Source organism: Bombina bombina, chromosome 5 (assembly GCF_027579735.1).
Source record: "Bombina bombina isolate aBomBom1 chromosome 5, aBomBom1.pri, whole genome shotgun sequence".
NCBI lineage: Eukaryota > Metazoa > Chordata > Amphibia > Anura > Bombinatoridae > Bombina > Bombina bombina.
Window position 1 is genome coordinate 527,343,551 of NC_069503.1, and position 21,195 is coordinate 527,364,745.

The following is a 21,195-nucleotide window of genomic DNA, read 5'->3' on the forward strand; positions in this document are numbered from 1 at the left end:
AATAAAATAAAAAATCCCCCCAAAATAAAAAAATGCCCTACCCTATTCTAAATTACAAAAGTAATCAGCTCTTTTACCAGCCCTTAAAAGGGCTTTTTGCGGGGCATTGCCCCAAAGTAATCAGCTCTTTTACCTGAAAATAAAAATACAATACCCCCCCAACATTACAACCCACCACCCACATACCCCTACTCTAACCCACCCAAACCCCCCTTAAAAAAACATATTGCTAACCCCCTGAAGATCATCCTACCTTGAGTCGTCTTCACCCAGCCGAGCTGAATTCTTCATCCAAGGTGCGCAGAGGAGGTCCTTGATCCGGTAGAAGTCTTCATCCAGGCGGCGTCTTCAATCTTCATCCATCCGGAGCGGAGCCATCTTCAAAGGAGCCGACGCGCAGCCATCCTCTTCAACCGACGACTTCCCAACGAATGAAGGTTCCTTTAAGGGAAGATGGCGTCCCTTCAATTCCGATTGGCTGATAGGATTCTATCAGCCAATCGGAATTAAGGTAGGAAAAATCTGATTGGCTGTTTCAATCAGCCAATCAGATTGGCTGACCCAATCAGCCAATCGTATTGAGCTCGCATTCTATTGGCTGATTGGAACAACCAATAGAATGCGAGCTCAATACGATTGGCTGATTGGGTCAGCCAATCGGATTGAACTTCAATCTGATTGGCTGATTGGATCAGCCAATCAGATTTTTCCTACCTTAATTCCGATTGGCTGATAGAATCCTATCAGCCAATCGGAATTGAAGGGCTGGTAAAAGAGCTGATTACTTTTGTAATTTAGAATAGGGTAGGGCATTTTTTTATTTTGGGGGGATTTTTTATTTTATTAGGGGGCTTAGATTAGGTGTAATTAGTTTAAACGTCTTGTAATTTTTTTTTATTTTTTGTAATTTAGTATTTGTTTTTTTGTATTATAGAATAGTTTATTTATTGTATTTTAGTTTAGCTAATTGTAGTTAATTTAATTAATTTAATGATAGTGTAGTGTTAGGTGTATTTGTAATTTAGCTTAGGATTTATTTTACAGGTAATTTTGTCTTTATTTTAACTAGGTAGCTATTAAATAGTTATTAACTATTTAATAGCTATTGTACCTAGTTAAAATAAATACAAAGTTGTCTGTAAAATAAATATAAATCCTAAAATAGCTACAATGTAACTATTAGTTATATTGTAGCTATATTATGGTTTATTTTTTAGGTAAGTATTTAGTTTTAAATAGGAATAATTTATTTAATTATAGGAATATTATTTTGTTTAATTTAAATTATATTTATGTTAGGGGGGTGTTAGGTTTAGGGGTTAATAACTTTATTATAGTAGCGGCGAAGTTGGGGTCGGGAGATTAAAGGTTAATAATTGAAGGTAGGTGGCGGCGATGTTATGGAGGGCAGATTAGGGGTTAATACAATTTATTATAGTGTTTGCGAGGCGGGAGTGCGGCGGTTTAGGGGTTAATACATTTATTATAGTGGCGGCGAGGTCCGGTCGGCAGATTAGGGGTTAATAAGTGTAGTTAGGTAGCGTCGACGTTGGGGGGGGGCAAATTAGGGGTTAATAACTATAATGTAGGTGTCGGTGATGTTAGGGGCAGCAGATTAGGGGTTCATAGGGATAATGTAGGGGTTAGCGGTGTACAGTCGGCAGATTAGGGGTTAAAAAAATTTATTATAGGGTTGGCGATGTGGGGGGGGGGGCTCGGTTTAGGGGTACATAGGTAGTTTATGGGTGCTAGTGCACTTTATAGCACAGTAGTTTTGAGCTTTATATTCCGGCGTTAGCCCATAAAGCTCTTAACTACTGACTTTTTTTGGCGGTAAGAGTCTTGTCGGTAGAGGCTCTACCGCTGACTTCTTCCAAGACTCCAAATACCAGCATTAGGCAAATGCCATAGAAAAGATACGCAATTGACGTAAGGGGATCTGCGGTAGCCTGGAGTCGCGGTAAAGAAGTGAGCGGTAGACCCTTTCCTGCCTGACTCTAAATACCAGCGGGCGGTAAAGCAGCGTTAGGACCCCTTAACGCTGCTTTTGACGGCTAACACCAAACTCTAAATCTACCCGAAAGTGAGGTAAGAAAAAAGGAATAAAAATTATTTAAAAATATGGGGGGGAGGGGGCGGAGCCAACTACGGATCAAGGCAGGCGCACATATACAGAGCTCTGCAAAAAACAAAATAATAATAATGAATTTCTATTGAGATTACATTGGAATATACTGTAGATGTACCATATATAGAGCCCATTTAATAGTATATAGTTCATTTTAGAGGAAATAGAATAATAATAATTAACGAAATAATCAAAGAGAATTTGTTACGCAAGATAGCATAATGAACTGAATATAAGATATCAAAAAACAAAAAAGGAAATTACAAATTATAATAACATAAGATCAAAATAAAATCCAAATATGTAGAGGACTTATATTAGCATTGCTATGATATAACGCAAAGTTAAGAATAATAGTATGATTTCCAATGTGGTCTGAAATAGACGTGCTCACTGAGAATAACATATCCGCCCCCCTTAAAGGTGTGTGAGGTTTTAGATGTTGTGATTGGTTAGAAGAGGTACATAAGCAGCGGGAATACCATACTGTGTATTAAAGCCTGATGAAACGACCCTGCATGGTCGAGAAACGCGTTGCTGATTTTAAACATTTTAAATAAATTGTTTTTAGTGTACCTCGTTTGGAGTGGGTTTTACTTTCACTCTAGCACTGTTACCAATCAATATCTTGAAACCGCAGTGTATGGGACACCTGGTTTGTCTACACTGTGATCCTATTGTTTGAATCGGACGTCTGCAAGGAAGGTGTGTGAGCCCAAAGAATCGGTGATTGGCTACAACATTCACGTGACTGCGGGAGTTTGGTGCACGCCATTGGTTGGTCTTCCGGGCGACGGTTGAGGTCCCGGTCTGTCTCACTAGGCACAATTTGGTGCCGCTGCGTTTGTAAGTATTCCATCTATATGTTACTTGAGCGTGTTTGCAGATTGTAACAATATTACCCTATGTCTGGCGCCTTCTTACCCTCAATCTTAATAATGAATTTAAAGCACTTCTTTTGGCTATTAAGTAGTGGCAAAACCCTGTATCAAGCCTGGAGCTACCATCAAACCACACGGGAAACCGCTTTTGAGGCAAAAAAAAAAAGATAGCAGTGGTAGGGAGGACAGAACCACCGGAAGCGGTTCCAGGAAAGTCAGAGACTGCGTCCTGTAACAGAGGTTACGATCAGGCGCAGAGAAGACTAGGAGCGAAGCACCAATCTGAACTAACGCTAGTCAAGCTGCTATTTACGCAAGCTTAGAGTCCAGGAACAGACCTAGAGAGGGAGACATTAATTAGCAGCAAGAGCACGGAGTGTGCAGAGAGAGGAGCAGAGGTTGGCGGTAAAAAGGCCTGTGGGTAGGCTGTGAAGATTAATGACTCTCATGGTCCATAAGGTGAGCCACACTAGTCGCACTCCCCATTTGAACAGAAATAACCAACCAGAAGGTTGCATACTCCTAGCCTGCCAATTTCACTCAGACACAGGGTCCATATAACTGGTGGATATCTTAGTATATAGCAGCTGCCCTGCAAGTAAAGTATAACCTGAGCAAGCTAATAAGACCAAAATCAAGAACCTACACACATAGCACTACGTAGCAGCAAATGGTCTAACAGTAACCCAGCTGAGGCTTTCAATGCTAATAAAGGAAAATTAAAGACGCATCTACATCTTTATATAGGGATAGCTGCAGGCCCATACTGGTTCACACTTCAACCATAAGACAGAAATCAGACAGAAACCATCTAGAATAGATGTGGGACAAACATAGATCATTATATGTAAGGCTCTGGTTTGGTTTATGAGAGGGTGACACCACATTACAAGGGAGTTTCTTCATCTTCTCTCCAAGCCACAACGTTTAACATCCTGTACTTCTCTAACTTGATATCACATCTACCCAGGCTGGTATCAAGATACGCTTAGAGAATAATTGAGTGGCACTAGATGTCAGACACAGGAACTGCAATTCCCTACATAGTAATATTCAAATAAAAGGCACCCCAGGATTATTCTGAATCCAAATGTAATATTAAAGTAATAGAGGCTAACCTGGAGTTATATCAAGCAGTCACTAGCTGAAGTATCTCAAGAGATGTGGAGAAGGAGATAGAGTTTGATCTTTGTGACCCTTGTTTCTGACATAGGAGGTGCGAGGGGACAAGAGAGGTTAATACTACAAGAGACGGTTCAAAAGGTTTTGGTTCAGACAGCTAAGATGAAAAGCAGGAACTATCTGTGAAATAGTGCCTCTCCAAATCACAATTAAAGATGAAGGCAGCATACAAATTTACATCCTCACCGAAACAAAATACTCTAGCAGAAGCTATAGATAAAGATATGTCGCAACATGGGGATATCCCGAATAATGAGTTACTGACCCAAATTAAAACTTTCTTCCATGAAGAATTAAAGACAGCATTATCGGAGTTCAAACAAGACCTAAAATAAATTAGAGGGAGGAAAACAGAGATTGAAAATAAATTGGATGAAATAACAGAAGAAATACCCCAAATTCAACATACTCTCCTGGATCATTCCATCTATATTAAAAAGCTTGAAGACCAGGTAGAAGATCTGGAGAATCGCTCCCGGCGCTCAAACCGTAGAATAAGAAATCTACCAAAAGAATATAAAAATCTCAAAGCAGATGTGACGGAGATCTTTCATCAACTCATACCAGACACGGAACTTAACATGCTGCTTATGGACAGAGTCCATAGAGCTCTAACTAGACCCTCTCAAGCCAGAACAAGGAACATAATAGTTAAGTTGCACTATTTTCATGTAAAAGAGCTAATTCTCTTTCTGTAACATACGAGGGTCACAACATCTAAATATTTACAGATATATCTTCTATTACGCTACGCAGACGCCGTAAGATGAAACCAATAGTGACAGCACTCCTGAGAGAAATGGTAAAGTACAGACGGAACTTTCCATTCAAACTGATCTTCACTTACAAGAATACTACGCATGCCTGCTCATCAGTGGAGGAAGGTCAGATGCTACTCTCCAAACTTGAGATACCAATGGAGGAATTGGAACCACAAGCATCCCAGAAGGCTACGAGAAAAGTGCCACAAAGAGAATGGTCACTTGTAAACAGGAGTGGAAAGTCTAAGAAAGCTAAACCAAACTCTTCAGTAAGTACTGAGGATAACACCACTAATAGAGAAAAATCACTAATTCCAGGAATCTGCTTTTGTCTGGACTTTATGGACTGAGATGTGGGGGGATGACCCTACTGGGTTATAAGCAGCAGGTATGCTTCCTCAATTGTGGACTGATAGCCCAGACGGCAGTTTCGAAGCCTTAAGGAGTATAGAGGTGAGAAGTTATTTTATATGTCAAAATGTTTAAGAACATGTTTTCCCGTCTCATGTGTCGTCGTCCCCCCGCTCACTGTAGTTTGTTTTATCTCATATGTTGTAGGTACTCAGTTGACTAAGGTTATGAAAGAAGTCAAAGGAAATTCGAGAGTTGTCCCTCTCTCAATTCTCAATTTTCTTTTTACGTTTCAAGATGCGAGTAAAAGCAACTTGTTATCAGTTTATGTTTTATTGTTTAATGGTTGTAAGTTCAGTCTCCAATGTTAAAGTACAAGTGTTTATGGGGAGTTAATTCCCAAGGTATTATTGCCCTTTTAATGACAAAATGGGCCTATCTAACTTTATAAAAGTAATAACAAGAGGAGTTCTAAAAGATTTCCCAAGATCAAAGGGGGGGGGGGGGCTCCGCACCCGAGTCGCAAAGTGAGACCCCAATTAAGAAAATGTGTAAGTGCAATGCTAAATAGGTTTTTATTAAGCTTTCAATTAGTTTGGGACTATGCAGATTATGGTAATTTCCCACAATGTAAGGGGTCTAAATTCCAGCATAAAAAGGAAAAAAACTATAATTCAATATAAGGCCAAGATGGCCCAGATAGTGATGCTCCAGGAGACACATTTCACCTCAACGCCTAAATATTGGGATAAACTTTTCCCATTGCAATTAATAATAAAAAGAAATGTGGGGTATCCCTACTTATTCACGCCTCCCTAAATTTTAAAGAAGAAGAAATTATTTTGGATAAAGAGGGGAGATTTATTATAGTAAAAGGGTAAATACATAATATTCCTATAAAATTGGTCAATATACAGTATATGCTCCAAATGACAATCAAGGACCTTTTATCACTAAACAAGGAAAACAGCTTTCTGTTTGGAAACAATATAAAACTATAATTGGAGGGGACTTCAATATGACGTTAAATGACAAACTAGATAGATCCTCCTCCGTTACCCCTAAACATAAAAGACCGACTCCAGCCCAACAGCTTCTGAAAGATTTCCTACTAGATTTTAACTTGTTGGATAGATGGAGAGCACTAAATAGAGGATCCCGAGATTATACTTACTACTCCTTAGTTCACGGCACTAGCTCTAGAATCGACCTGATCTTAATTAGTCAAATCATGCTCCCCCTAGTAAAGGCAGCCAATATCTGTAACTGTGCATGGTCCGATCATGATATGATGGTACTATATTTAGAAGGGGTGATAAACACGAATAGAGTTAAGTCTTGGACCCTACACCCAAGCTACTACAAAATTAGAGACTTTTTAGCCATAAATGAAGGCTCCACAACCAATCCAAATTTTGTTTGGAGTGCTCTCAAAGCATCCATAAGAGGCTTAATAATAGCTGAATAGAGCAGGCAGAAAAAAACTAAATAATTTCAAAGTAAACAATCTGTGTGAAATTACTTAAAAATAAAAATGAGGAACTAAGCCAGATTTTAGATAAAGAAGCAATATATTTAAGTAAAGCATTAGATACAAGGTACTACATTTATGGAAAAAAGCCAGATAAAATGCTAGCAAATAAGCTAAAAGAAATAACTAGGGCAACCTCTATCCCTCAAATCCAACAATCTAATGGCAAAGTCAACAATGATCCCCTGCAAATAGCTAATGAATTCGCCAATTTTTATAATAGTCTCTATAATCTTCCGAGTAGTAATCAAGGTTGTAACAAGATGATAGAGTTAGACAAATTCCTAGACAATAGCTTATTAAAGACTATTCAAAGGGAGGACCTAGATTTATTAAATTCCCTGATAACCTTACATGAAGTGTCATTAGCCATTAAAGATTTAAAGAGGAACAAGGTGCCAGGCCCTGATGGATTTCCGGGTTTCCTTCTACTAGGACCTACAGATGTCCTTAGCACCCCAACTAGTTGTACTATTTAGGTTGATATTCCCCCAGATTTGTTGACTGCAAGGGTGACTCATCTCGAAACCAGGTAAAAGTAAACAATTATGTCAAAATTACCACCCAATTTCTCTCATTAATCAAGACCTTAAACTGTTTACCAAAATTTTAGCGAATTAACTGGCAATTCCCATTAGGGGTCTAATAGATTCAGACCAGGTAGGTTTCATTACACAACGGGAAGCACCGGATAATATCTGGAAAATAATCAACTTAATAAATTTAGCGACGGTTAAGGAAATGCTTTCTCTGTTCCTAACTTTGGATGCAGAGAAGGCATTTGACAGAGTGGATTGGGAATATATGCATACAGTACTAAACAAGATGGGAATAGTAGGCCCATTTCATGAAATTATATTCACAGCCCGACACGTTCGTTAGACTTTCAGGATATCAATCAACACAAATAAAAATCAGAAACGGAACCAGACAGGGGTGCCCGTTGTCCCCTCTACATTTTGCGATCTGCATTGAACCGCTAGCAATAAAGATAAGATATAACCCAGACATAGCAGGATTAAAGATGGGAGATAAAGAATACAAAATATCATTCGCGGATGACGTCATTCTCGCACTCACTAAGCCACTACTCTCCCTTCCAGTGGTCTACTCCATTATAAGCAAATTCGGTCTTTTATCAGGGTATAACGTTAATGAAAGCAAATGTGAGGCCCTCAGTATACAAATGCCAAAACATACTAAAAAACTGTTAGAGATAAACTTCTGATTTACTTGGGCGAAGACTTCGCTCAGGTATCTGAGCATCAACCTCACAAATGATGTTAACACACTCTATAGGGAACATTTCATTGCCATGTTTTCAAAGATCAAAAATCTATTAGCCAAATGGTCCAAGTATAATATTTCCTTGTATGGGAGGATCATAACCGTTAAGATGACAGTGCTGCCTAAGCTTCTTTACTTATTCCGATCCCTCCCGGTATCGATACCGATATCAGAGCTAAATAATATGCAAAGGGAAATCTTGAAATTTGTGTGGCAGGGGAAAAGGACTAGGATCAACAAACAAATACTCATGAGACATAGACGGGGTGGGGGGTAGGTTTACCAAATTTAACTTTGTATTATTATGCAGCCAGAATGGCGCAGACTATACAATGGTACAAAACTGAGAATGTTCCTAAATGGGTTAAATTAGAAAAAGACATGTGGGGTTTGGGAAACTTGGATAAATTACTATAAACAAACAAAACAGACCCCAGCCCATTAAACACTATATAGCAATTTACCATACCACCTTTTTATGGGATCATTTGATTAGAGTTTACCCCCTACTAAATTACAAGATCTAAAGCCACACCCCTTGCGTCTCTCAATTTGGTAGTAAGTATTCAGATACAAAAGAAATAAGGGTTTATATCGCATTGCAGATGCTCTCCTAAATAATAAATTATTATCCTTCACACAATATGCGGACCTAGGCACACAAGACAAGAATGTGTGGTTCTACTACCTTCAGCTTAAGCCAAGGGTACAGAAAGTGTTGAGATCCGACAAGCCCCCATAAAACACCCTCTTCGAATCTCTATGTTTATCTAAAAACCCTAGAAGTGGTCTAATTTCATTGTTATATGCTATATTCAATGTTGCAGATAAGGACAAAAAAAATTCTATTATGGTGAAATGGGAACAGGTTCTGGATAAATCCTGGACCGTGTAAGCTTGGGTCACTAACATTAATAGAGGGTTAACGTTCTACCCCAATGCATTACTGAAAGAAAATTATCTAAAGGTGCTCTATAAATGGTACATATACCCTAACTAGGGGAGCCACAATGGAAGAAGCAAGTAGCCATTTGTGTTATAGGGAATGCGGGGAAGTTGGGTCATACTTACATATGTGGTGGCAGTGTGCCAAGATTAAAAAGATCTGGGATCAAACTTCTGCATACTTGAACCTGATCCTAGAGAAGGAGATTACCGTTTCCCAGGAACAAGCTTTGCTCTATTTCCCCCCGGAAAGGGTGTTAAAAAGGCACTTTAAACTGATAGCAATGATTTGTACTGTTACACCAACATGTATTGCTAGGTTTTGGAAGACCGAGCCCCCTACTTTGAATATATCAAACAGAAAATAGAATATCACTATAACATGTCCAGTGCATCTACAACACTCTTGGGCACAAGTAATAGGTCAATTGAGCAATGGGAGCCATATATCATGCACATTGAGGAATTAAAAAGAACCAGAAACTTGGCTATCCAAGCTTCCTCAGTAGCAGAAACCTCTAGCACCAGTTAACAGTTATCAAGGGTCTATCGTACTTAAGTTGCCAAAAGAAAGTTGTTCGCTAAGGGGTCACGAGTCATTTTATAACTATAATTCTGCGACAGAATATCCCACTGGAGTTTATATGTCGACAAGTCGACTAACAAGGGGAGGAGGGAAGATGTAAGGCTATCTAGCCGATGGATGTCTGCAAACACTTGTACTTGCTCTACTGTATCTGATTGCGTAACTAGATGCTGTATTGGAAGACTGTATAGTTTATGTTTTGTTATGTTTTACTGTTTAAGTAAAAAGTTGGAAAATTCAATAAAAAGATTTCAACAACAAAAAAAATCAGGAGGGGAAATGTGCTAAAGAAAAAACTAACCCTGAAAAACATAGTGTGGGGTCACTTGGACTCTCAACACCATGAAAGAAATTAATTTATGAGGTAAGCATTATATTTTCTTTCATACATGTGGTGAGAGTCCATGAACCATTACTCTTGGGAACTAATACCCAAGCTCTGGAGTCCATGAGTAACAACACAAAGGGAGGAATTAAAAATAACTGAAGGTCAGATAAAAGTTCATCAGAAAGAAGAAAACACACGCAAAATAAACAGCTATAAAGGGATCTAGCACTACAAACCGACAAGCGCATAGCCGTGGACGAACGTGCACTAACCCAAAATGCGTAAACCAGCCGAAGCATGAAAGTAACTACAATAACACTAAAGGGACGTGCGCTAACCTGACAAGCGTTAACCCGACGGGCGTGAACCCAAAGGTCGACACGCAAAATTCAAACTAAGCATGTCAAAAAAGCAGATGCGTGCAAAACTGCAAACGGAATAATGTAAAGCATTCTGGCCCAGGGCCATATATATTCACAAATATATATATATATATATATATATAAACTAAAAAGTGCCTGTAACATAGCTATAGAGTGTCTAAATGTTAATAAATGACACTCGTCCACCAGCAAATAAGCAGCAGACAGCGAAACCAGTACTGAAACATTTCAGTAGAGGTTATGGAATAGGTGTATATTGTAGATCCATAGAGGGATGCAAAAGACAAGTCCCTGCGACCAATTAAGGGTCGCTTATGAAGAATTTCCCATGAGGTGAAAAAAGAATCACAAACCATACCCCATATACATCCCTCTATCAAGCACTGTACTCTGAGGGGAAACAAGTATTAAATAAAGACTGAAAACCCTTTCTCTGATAATCAAATGCACATCTTTACTTTGCCTCTGCTGGAGGTGGTTGAAGAATAAAGACTGAGTTATGTGTGAGGGGGTTTTATAAAATTATTGCTGTGCAAATTCCTTATACAGTGAAAATTGTCCAAGACGGACTCTATATAATACAGAAACCTGTCCATGTCGGAAATATCCCTTCGTCCCGGCGTTTAGTGGTATACTTTCATTGTTTTACTACCTGGATAAGCCGGAACCTGTCCAACACGAAAACGGAACGTGGTCACAGTGTTAATTGCGTATACATTTGGTTCACTTACCTGGATAAGGCGGAAAATGTAATGCGGAAGGTTGTGGCAACGCTGGAACAGAAGTGAGGTGGGAACGAGATGACGGGTTGATGTTAGGACGCAAAAACGGTTGTGGTGTGGGGAGGAAGCGGAAGGGGTTTTGGAAGGATGCTGAAACGGAAGCAGTGTGGGAAGGAAGCGGAAGGGGTGTTGGAAGGACGCTGAAACGGAAGGGGTGTTGGGACGGATGCTGAAACGTAAGAGGTGTGGGACACAGAATGGCTCCTAGAATGTGCAACACTCTTACTCTCACTGCGAAAGTTAAAGTGATTGAGGCCTACACATAAGATAAGTTGTCTGTAAAACAATGTGTTGAGAAATTTAAGTGTGGCAAAACGCAAATTTATGAAGCTATCAAAAATAAAGAGAAAATCATGGAAGAATGGTTAGCTGGCAATGGTGAAGTGAAGAGGAAAGCAAAGGCAACTGGAAATGAAGATTTAAACAAGCTCCTGTGGGAATGGTTTGTAGCCGCACGCTCTAAAAATTTACCAATTTCTGGTCCTATACTACAAACACAAGCCCTCGAACTAGCCAAAGAATTAGGCAAAACAGATTTTAAGGCATCTAATGGCTGGTTGGAAAGTTTTAAAAGGAGGCATTGCATTGTATGGAATGAAATATGTGGAGAAGCAAAGGATGTAGATCAAGCAACTGTTAGCCAATGGGAAGAAAAGCTCAAAATGCTTAAGGAACCATACGCTACAAAAGATATATCTACAATGGCGATGAAACTGGCCTATTCTTTAGGTTGCTACCTTCAAAAACTCTGGCTGTTAAACGTGAAAAATGCACAGGAGGAAAGTTATCCAAGGAAAGATTGACGGTGTTCCTCTGTGGAAACATGGATGGGAGATTGGAGAAGCCTCTTGTGATTGGTAAGGCAGCAAAGCCACGTTGCTTCAAAAACATAGACACTACACAGCTTCCCGTTATTTGGCGTGCAAATAAAAAAGCCTGGATGACAGCAGAACTAATGTCTGAATGGCTCAGGATTTTTGACAGAAAAATGAAGAGAGAAGGTCATAAAGTCATCCTGTTTTTGGATAATGCTACCTACCATCCATATCTGAAACTTAGCTATGTAAAATTAGCCTGGTTTCCTGCAAACACAACAAGCGTAACACAGCCAATGGACCAAGGTGTTATCTACACGATGAAGACGCACTATAGAAAATTATTGCTACAGTCCTTGGTTGCAAACATTTCTACCCCACAGAATGTACACCAGCTTGCCAAGTCCATAACAGTCCTTGATGCAGTCAACTAGATTTCTATGGCATGCAAGGCTATTTCTGTTGATCCAATTTGCAAATGCTTTGTAAAAGCTGGTTTCTCTAATTCAAACAGGAACGATAATGAAGAATTGCCAGAAATAATACAGGTGACTGTAGAAGAAAACAATGATATTCGTTCATTATTCCAGCAAGGAGGTCTTGTTGACAGTAAAATAGACCGTTACATTGACATAGACAAAGAACTTGCAACGGAAAGCACATTTACAAATGCTGTGTAACGTTTAGATCAACAACAAGACAGTGATGAGAACATGGATGACGATGAAAGTGCTGAAACCACAGAAATTCACAGTGAGCCATCGATCAAAAGTTACCAAGATGCTCTAGAGAAAGTTCACCAGTTGCAAGAGTTTGCATTATTTATTAACTGCCCAGAGCTTCTAGAACCAATAACATCCACTAGATATTTAATTGAAAAAAGGATAACCAATGTCCCAAGAAAACAGGCAACATTATTGGGAATGTGGGGACAAGTAACCCAATAAAGGTTTGTACAGTAAAAACATACAGTAGTATGTAAAGCTTAAATACAGTACTGTACTGTTTTTTTTTAGTACAGTACTGTACATTATTTAACAGTACTGTTGAATGTTTTGTTTATGATCATTATTTCTAATGACTAACTACTGTATTTTGCTGTTTTAGAACACACTGGCCTGTTCCAGATCATTCTGTATCCGGACCTTCAAGCAAGACCTCTCCAGCAACAGTACAAACATTTTAAAGTACAGTAATGAACTTGATTAAAAAGTAATATATGTAAACATTGACTCCATCTGCAGTTACAAACATTTTAAAGTACAGTACTGGACTGGATTACAATAACATAACACACACAATACAGTACTGTATTTTAAAATGTTTGCATAAGATGTGATTGTATTAGTGGGAATTGTGCACAATACTGTACTGTAAAAATAAATCCAGATACTGTACTGTACTGTATAGAACAGGTGTACACTAAAAAAAAAATGAAAAGTACGTACAGGTAGAGTACAGTACCTGTATTTTTATTTACAGTACAGTACTGTATTTTATTAACTACTTGCACAGGTATTTTTATTTTCAATATTTTACTGTATTTACAGTAATATAGTTTAAAATGTTTGCATATTACTGTATGTGATTATTAGTGGGCATTGCGCACAATAGCTACTGTAGCTGTAATTGTACTGTACTGTATTACTGTAATTGTGAACCAAGTTGATGCAACAATTACAGGTAATCTTTTACCGGTAATAATGTTCAGTACTGTACCATTTTCTGTTAGAATAAAAAAGTACTGTAGTACAGAACTGTAAAAATAAATCCAGATACAGTACTGTACAGTACAGGTGTACACCAAAAAATAAAAGCATGTAGAGTACAGTACTGTACCTGCATTTTTATTTTTACAGTATTTTACTGTACATTATTTTATCAAAATGTTTGCATAAGGTGTGATTACTGTACCTGTATTTGGGGGAATTGTGCACAATAGATACTGCACCTGTAGATGTCATTGTACTGCATACTGTACAGGTATTAAAGTGTGTGTATTATTGAACAGTAATTGATGCAACAAATAATCTTTTAATACAGTACTGTACTGTGTTTCTATACAATTTATGTTTTCTCACCCATTTTCTGTGTTAGAGAAAAAAAAGGTAATCCAGATAAAAAAATAAATAAAAAACTGTAATATTAAGCAGACAAATTGTACTGTCTTTGTTACTTGCATGCAAGAAAAACAAGAAATTGATTCTGATTAGGGATGCACTGATATTGGTACTTTATGGTATGGTGCTGATCCTGAGCATTTGTGCCCAAATGCTCTGATACCGGAACTGACGGTCAGAGGGAGACCTGCAATGCCGCAAGGAAACATGGAAACGGCTTCTCAGCCAATCAGGAAGCCGGACGGCAGGTCATTATCTGCCGCCCGACTTCCTGATTGGTCAGGAATCCAGTCCTATGCTCCCTTGCGGCACTGAAGGTCAGACTGGCTTAGTGACCAATACAGTAACATTATTCTGCCATTTTTGAATTTGTGCATGTCAGAAGATGTTCCATCAGTTACTAACTGTATAAGACGGAAACCTGTCTAAGACGGAAAATTTCCGTTGTCCGATGCCATTCCGTCTTAAGCAGGTTTCACTGTATTATATAAATGTGGCATGAGCATACAACCTAAAAACACAAACGTGCTTAGAAACATACAATATTAAAATCATATATATCTTTACCACATTTTATATGGTTTTTGTTATTAGCAAGGAGGTGATAATTGACCTATTTTTGATCTAAGTAGCTTCTTTACCTTCAATCTTGTAATAATTGATTTAGAAAGCAGTAACATTTGTTAGCATTTGAAACTACTAATCAGGCAATATAAGAGATAACACTTATGGAAACAAAGCTTACTTAATTCTTTGCTCAGCTTCATCGGAAAGTTCTTTCTTTACTAAATCTAACTCTTGATTTTGCTCTTTCCGTAAAGAGCGCATGTCCTTCTGTAGTTTGACCACTTCTTTGCGAAATTTAAGTTTTTCAGCTTCTACTTCTTCCAGTTTTAACTGCAGTGCTTTCTCCTGAGACTGAATTTCATCAAACTGCATTTGCAGTTCTTCATAGGACCTGACTTTTTCTTCATCTTTTTCCTTAAAAGCCTTAATCTCTTCATCTTTAGCAGTCAACTGCTCATGAAGAGCACTTAAAATAGTCTCATGTTTGGAATTCAGCTCTTCAATTTCCAGTTTCTCTGACTCCTGCTTACTTGCCAATTCCAAATCCTTCTTCACAATGTACTGTTCACTTTCATTAAGTCGTTTCTTAACATCTTCAAGAGCTTCTTCTAACTCAAGAACTTTCTGATCCTTAGATTTTAGCTCTTCTTCCATCTTTGCTAAATCAGCTTCTCTATTTTTGTTCTGTTCAAGCAGCAATGTATATTTCATCTCGTGCTCTTTCATGCCCTCTTGAAATCCTTCTTTCATTGCTTGTCCTTCATTCTGCATCAAATCTCGCAATTCATTCAATTTACTTTCAAGATCTTTTTTGGATTGGTCTTTCTCTTCCAACTGAGACATAAATTGCTTCTTAACAGAAGCAATCTTCTGCTCTGCCTTTTTCTTTAAATCAGACAATTTGTTCAAACTTTCTGCAGTGAGACGTTCTTCCAGTGCTTTCAGCTCTTTTTCTTTACTTTCACAATGATCATTTTTTACCTGCTCAAACATAATTTGTTTTGCATCAAGCTCCTTCCTTAAGTCGTCAATTTCTTTTTCAAGTTTCACAACTTTTTGTTCTGCTTCCATGGAACAACTGCTTTTTACTAGCACAGCATTCTGGACATGCTGAAGTTCTTCAACTAGATCCTTCCTTTCTATAACATATTGTTGACTTTGCCTTTCCAGTTCCTCTGCTAAACCTTTGTTTTCAGAAACTAATTTGTTTAACTGTTCCTCTAATTCCACAGTTTTAGCTTTCTGGCCATCTAACTGCGTGGTTAAATCAAATTCTTTGCTTTCCCTCATTGCCTGTCCTTGTTCCATGTTATTTCGAAAGCGTTCAAACTCTTCTGTGATTCTCTTAAGTTTCTCATTTCTTTCTGAAATTTCTTTATTGCTAATTTCAACCTTTTCCTGCAAGTCCTTGACAGTTTTGTGGTTCTGTGTAAATTTGACTTCTGCCTTTTTCTTCCACTCCTCCAACTTATTTTTCAGTTTATCTGCCTCATTTAGAGCAGATGTTTTCTCTTTGTTTAATGCATCAATTTTGGAGGTTAAATCTTGTATTTGGTTTAATAGTTGTTGCTCACTGTCCTTTTGTTGGGTGCTCAGGAAAGCTATGGCTTTTTCTTTTTCTGCTAAGTCCACACTATTTTCAAGCTTTAACTTAAGTTCATTTATTTGAGAATACAGAGAAGACATCTCTGAATCTTTTTCTTTAAGTGATGTTGTCAGAGAAGTGACGGTATTAATATTGTCGGACAACTCTTTCTTCAACTGAGTGATGCAACTCTCTTTTTCATCTGCGTCTCTTTGCTGATTGCCACCTTCTCTTTGTAAGGTTTCCTTTTCAATTGTTAAACCTTGGAGTTCATCTTTAAGGGATACAATCACATTCTCTTTTTCTTGTAAATGTTGAGTGGCTTGATTGAAAGAACTATTTAATGAAGCATGATCTTTAGTTACTTGTATGAGTTGTGCTTCTAATTCATGAACTTTGCTCACATGTCTTGAAATGGGTTCCTTTAATTTAAATGTGTTTTTTTCACAATGAGCAATTCTGGAAATTAATGTATTCATGTGATTGTTATATTTTTCTATTAGTCCATTAGTGGTAGAGTCAAAGATCCTATCAATTTCTTTGAAGCAAGACTCTAGTTTCTGTACTTGCTCCTCTATGAGTTGATATTTAATTTCTTTTTCAGAAAGCTTAATCTGTAATTTGTTCTCAAACTCTGCTCGCTCTTTATGGAGTGAATACTCAATCTCTTGACATTTTTCTTCAGCAGATTGTAACTTGTTCATTAAATCACTAATTTTGCTCTTATCCTCTTCTGACAATATCTTGAGGTTGCCAAGCTGATCTTCAAAAAATGCCTTATCTTCTATTAACCTAGTACAATCACTCTCCAATTTTTCAAGTTGTGATTTTAGGATACTTTCACTCTGTGACAAAGATAGCACCTGAGAAGATGCCTGGCTTAATTGCTCCTGCAACTCATGGTAAGCAGTATCGATCTTACTTTTTGCTTCTTTTAACGCCGTTATTTGTTGGTCCATCACTTCCTTTTCTTTGCTTATGTGTGATAACAGCTGATTTACTTCAGCTACTTCTTGATCTTTTTCCTGAAGTTCCAACTCATGTTTCTCTTTCTGGTCTTCAATTTTCTGATTTAGTTTTTTTCCCCAAGCCTCTGCAGTTTCTTCAAGTTCTCGCTCATGAGCCTCTGTAATATTCTGTATTTGATCCTTATGGTTCTGCTCCAGTTGAGATAAAGCTTCATTTATCCCGGAGGAACTAGCATGGGCCATCTCAAGCATCTTTTCATTAAACTGCTTTTCTTTGTTACTAATCTCGAGTTGCTTTTTTTCTAGTTCCTTTTTAAGTTTGCTTTCCATCTCAGAATATTTCTTCTTGGATGATTCTTGCATGTCTTTTATTCTTTGCTTCATTTTCTCAAGTTTGCTTTCTTGGCCCTTAGTTTTTGTTTGATATTCTTCGTTTAGAGAACGTAATTTTTCATCTTTGTCAGTCAAATTTTGGTTAAGGTTTGAAATAAGTTGACTATGAGTCTCTTTCAGTTTAACCATTTCCTTTTCTTTCTCTATAACAGTTGAGTTCAATTCTTCAATTTGGACTCTCAATTCTTTAGTTTGTGTGTCTGACTGAAGTACCAGAGAGTTAAATTTTTCAGTCATGCTTGTGTTTTGCTCTTCCATTTTCAAGGTTAAGTTCTCTCTCTCTACTTTATAGGAATCAAGCTCTGTATGAGCACTATTTAGCTGTGATTCTGCTGCATCTACCAGTTCTTTCAGACGGTCTCTTTCTTCTGTTATATGTAATATCTTCTCCTGCAGCTCAGAGACCTCTATTTCATAAGCCTCTGCTTTTTCCCGGTTCGATTGGTGCACTTGTTCCAACTGAGCTGTTACATCTTTGAGGACAACTTCAACCTTCTCAACAGCTTCCTTCAGCTTTTGCTTTTCCATCCTCAAGTCTTCCAGTTCTTTCTCCTTTCCATCCAGCAGAAGCTTCAGGTGGTTTATTTCTTCCTTGAGATCCTTTTCAACCCCCTGAGTAAGAATCTCCCTTTCTTTTTCCATAGCACCAATTCGTTCTTTGTGTTGTTCCTTTATATCATTCAGCTGAGTCTCATATTCCTGCTTAATTTGATAAATCTCACCCTCACTTGTTAGAAGCTTTTGCTCAATCTCTTGTCGTGTTTTTAAAGCCTCAGAAAGTTCAGTTGAAAGTGCTTCTAACTCAGTTTGCTTAACATCTAACTTTTCCAGCGTCTTTTCATTCATTTCTTCAATATGAGCCTGAAACAGTCGCTCCTTTTCCTTTAGTTGCGTGTCATGTTCTTGCAGAAGCTTCTCCTTTAATTCTGTAATGTTAACAATATGCTCTTGTTTCAGAAGCTCTAGCTTATCTGAACAGATTTTTTCCTGTTCCTGACTAATCGTTTCAAGTTCAGCCTTGTGTTTCTCAGTGAGTGAAGTGATTTCTGCATTGTGCTTATTTGTCTCGGATTCAATTCGAGCAGCTATTTCTTCAGATGTACTTTGGCTGTCTTGGGAATATTTAGCAAGCGTACTTTCCAGTTCAAGAATCCTCTGCATTAAAAAAAAAAAAAAAAAAGTTATACTTGGTTTAGTATGTAATACTGGTAATGCTAGATTATACATCAAATCATTTTTACACAAAACAACACTGTTTTCAAACACACAGTCAATCTACCCCTCACACACAGATATATATTGACTGTAGATATTCATGTTTAGCATTAGTGTAATTCTTTTCAGGCCGTATTTAATAGGGACACCACTCAGCTGATTTTACTGATTACCCAGGTAAAATGTAAGCCTATACTAAGCTAGTATTCGCTTATATTTTTTTTTCTATTTTTTACCACAAATCCTCATTAAATTAAATCAAATTAAGTTAAATTACACAAATAAGCTGTACTTTGGATAGTTTACTTAACATTTCTAAATAATAAAAAAAAATGTTATAATTTGGCAAAGTATTACACTGCCCCCACTGGCTACTTTCTAATCTCACATGGCTGGCATTTTTTTCTGTGGAGAACCCTGCTTAAATTTGATTTTTGTCCAGCTTCAAACTTAACTTCATTATATACTTAAACTGTACCTTACAAAAACCTTTTTAATCTACCGCAACATCCCCAATTAAATAGCTTAACACTAAGAAAACACTTTACATGTGCAAATTGACACTTACTGTTCTATACGTCTCCACTTCTTGCTGCATTTCCTGAAGCTGGTTCATAGTCTGGGACTGAATGGCTTTTTTCTGCAACTCCAGCTCTTCCAATGCCAGCAAAGCCTGCTGTTCTTTTTCTTGAGTGGTATTTAAATACTTCTCTTGACTATTTGCCTGTGATTGATAACACTAGATTAAAAACCATTACACACTGCCTATGTCTATGTAGATATGTGTTGAGCAGGAAAACGATATACAATTATCTATCAATACCACTGTAGTTTTATCATTACAAGTATGCACCATATGGATCCACTTACAAGTAGCACAACTTGTATTCCCATTGAGTCTTATGAGTCATATTCATTACAATTGAAGGCATCCTGTTTTGTTTTCATTTTATTATTTATAGAAAAGATTTAAAAAATAGGAGTGCCAGCATATGTAGGTAATGATTCTAGAAAATTGGGTTGTGAGCCATTCACTAGGAGTCAGAAACCACAAACAAATCCCTTCTCCTATCATTCAGTTTTTATGCTAAGCCAAGCACAATGAGAAATGGAGAAATCCAGATCAGAAGAAAAAAGTGCACCAGACTATGAAGGATGGGCTTCATGTGCAGTCATTCAGAATATGAAGGATTTAACAGAAATTAAATTTTCAACTGTAAGAGCACATGAAAAAAAAAAGATAATTGTAGACAATTTTCCAACAAACCGAGAGATATACAACATTTTGTGACTGTATGTGAAAGGACAGAACACCTCAATAAAGTGACTTTTGTCAATTTTTTAAAAGTGGTGCTGTTTGGTTTAAATTATTTGTATGTAAAAGGGGCCACATGGAAAATGCCTCAAGTGATGCCTTTATGGTAAACTACAGACAACATTACAACCAAACAAGTGGAGTATGAAGTATTAAAAAAAGCTCCAATCGTTCCTCACTGCTTGGCTCATTGGCTGATTGAGACCAAACATGCAAATTAAACATTATTAGCATCCTAGCACAAGACAAACAAAGCCACAGATTTGCACAAAAAAATAAATAAATAAAGAAGTGTCTCTGTTTTAGTTAATATTTCAAAGCTATAAACACAGCTATATTGTGTAAGAGAACCTCCTGGTTGTTGAAAGTGAGGCGTTATAATATATAAATTCAGTATTAGAATAGTAGCTAGTTAGATAGGATTCAGACAGTAAAGAGTTAAGCCTTCTTGAAGGACAATCATATACAGAGATATATAGAACAGCTGCCTATGCCAATAAAAGCAATAGGGAAATATGCAGTTTATAGAAAACCTAGCAAAACTGAAGTTAACTTTATATTATGCTATAGTAATACACAGGTGTAAAATTGTGTGTTCTTTTATTTTCCAGCTGCTATCTCTGTCGGGACCAAGACACCCGGATTACACACTCAGCAGCAACCGATGAGAAGATTTTGAAAATATTCAGAACTTTCTTAAATATTTATTAATATTTCTAATTCTTGTGAGTACAATTTTTTGTGCTTTTTAATGTTATCTGTACACCCTGTGAATTTTGTGCCATTTATATACCTTGTGGGTTAAAAGATTTTTAGCACTTAATAGATTCTTAGCACAAACTTTTCTTTGCATTAGTTATTTTAATTAACATACTGAGGAATTCAGAGTTAATATATAGGGATTAGGGAATAACTTGGGACATTATATAATTGTATATTTTTTAGTATTTATTTTACACCTTAGATTGTTTTTAAATATTGCTTTTAGCTAGCCTCATTCATTCATTCGTTTATTTACTTTATTATTTTTTCAACTCTATTCTAATAATGATCTATTAAAACTTCAATTTTT

At 37.3% G+C, this 21,195-nt stretch overlaps 1 protein-coding gene across 3 annotated transcripts in view; it reads right to left on the reverse strand.

The window, feature by feature from the left end:
* The window catches only part of GOLGA4 (golgin A4), a 319,091-nt gene that overhangs the window by 117,094 nt on the left and 180,802 nt on the right, over positions 1 to 21,195 (reverse strand). For all 3 annotated transcript variants that reach the window (XM_053714445.1, XM_053714446.1, XM_053714444.1), the window contains 2 exons: positions 19,377 to 19,532; positions 14,826 to 18,748 (listed from right to left, as the gene is read on the reverse strand). In XM_053714445.1, coding sequence (XP_053570420.1) covers positions 14,826 to 18,748; positions 19,377 to 19,532 — 4,079 coding nt within the window. The remainder of the gene's footprint in view (positions 1 to 14,825; positions 18,749 to 19,376; positions 19,533 to 21,195) is intronic.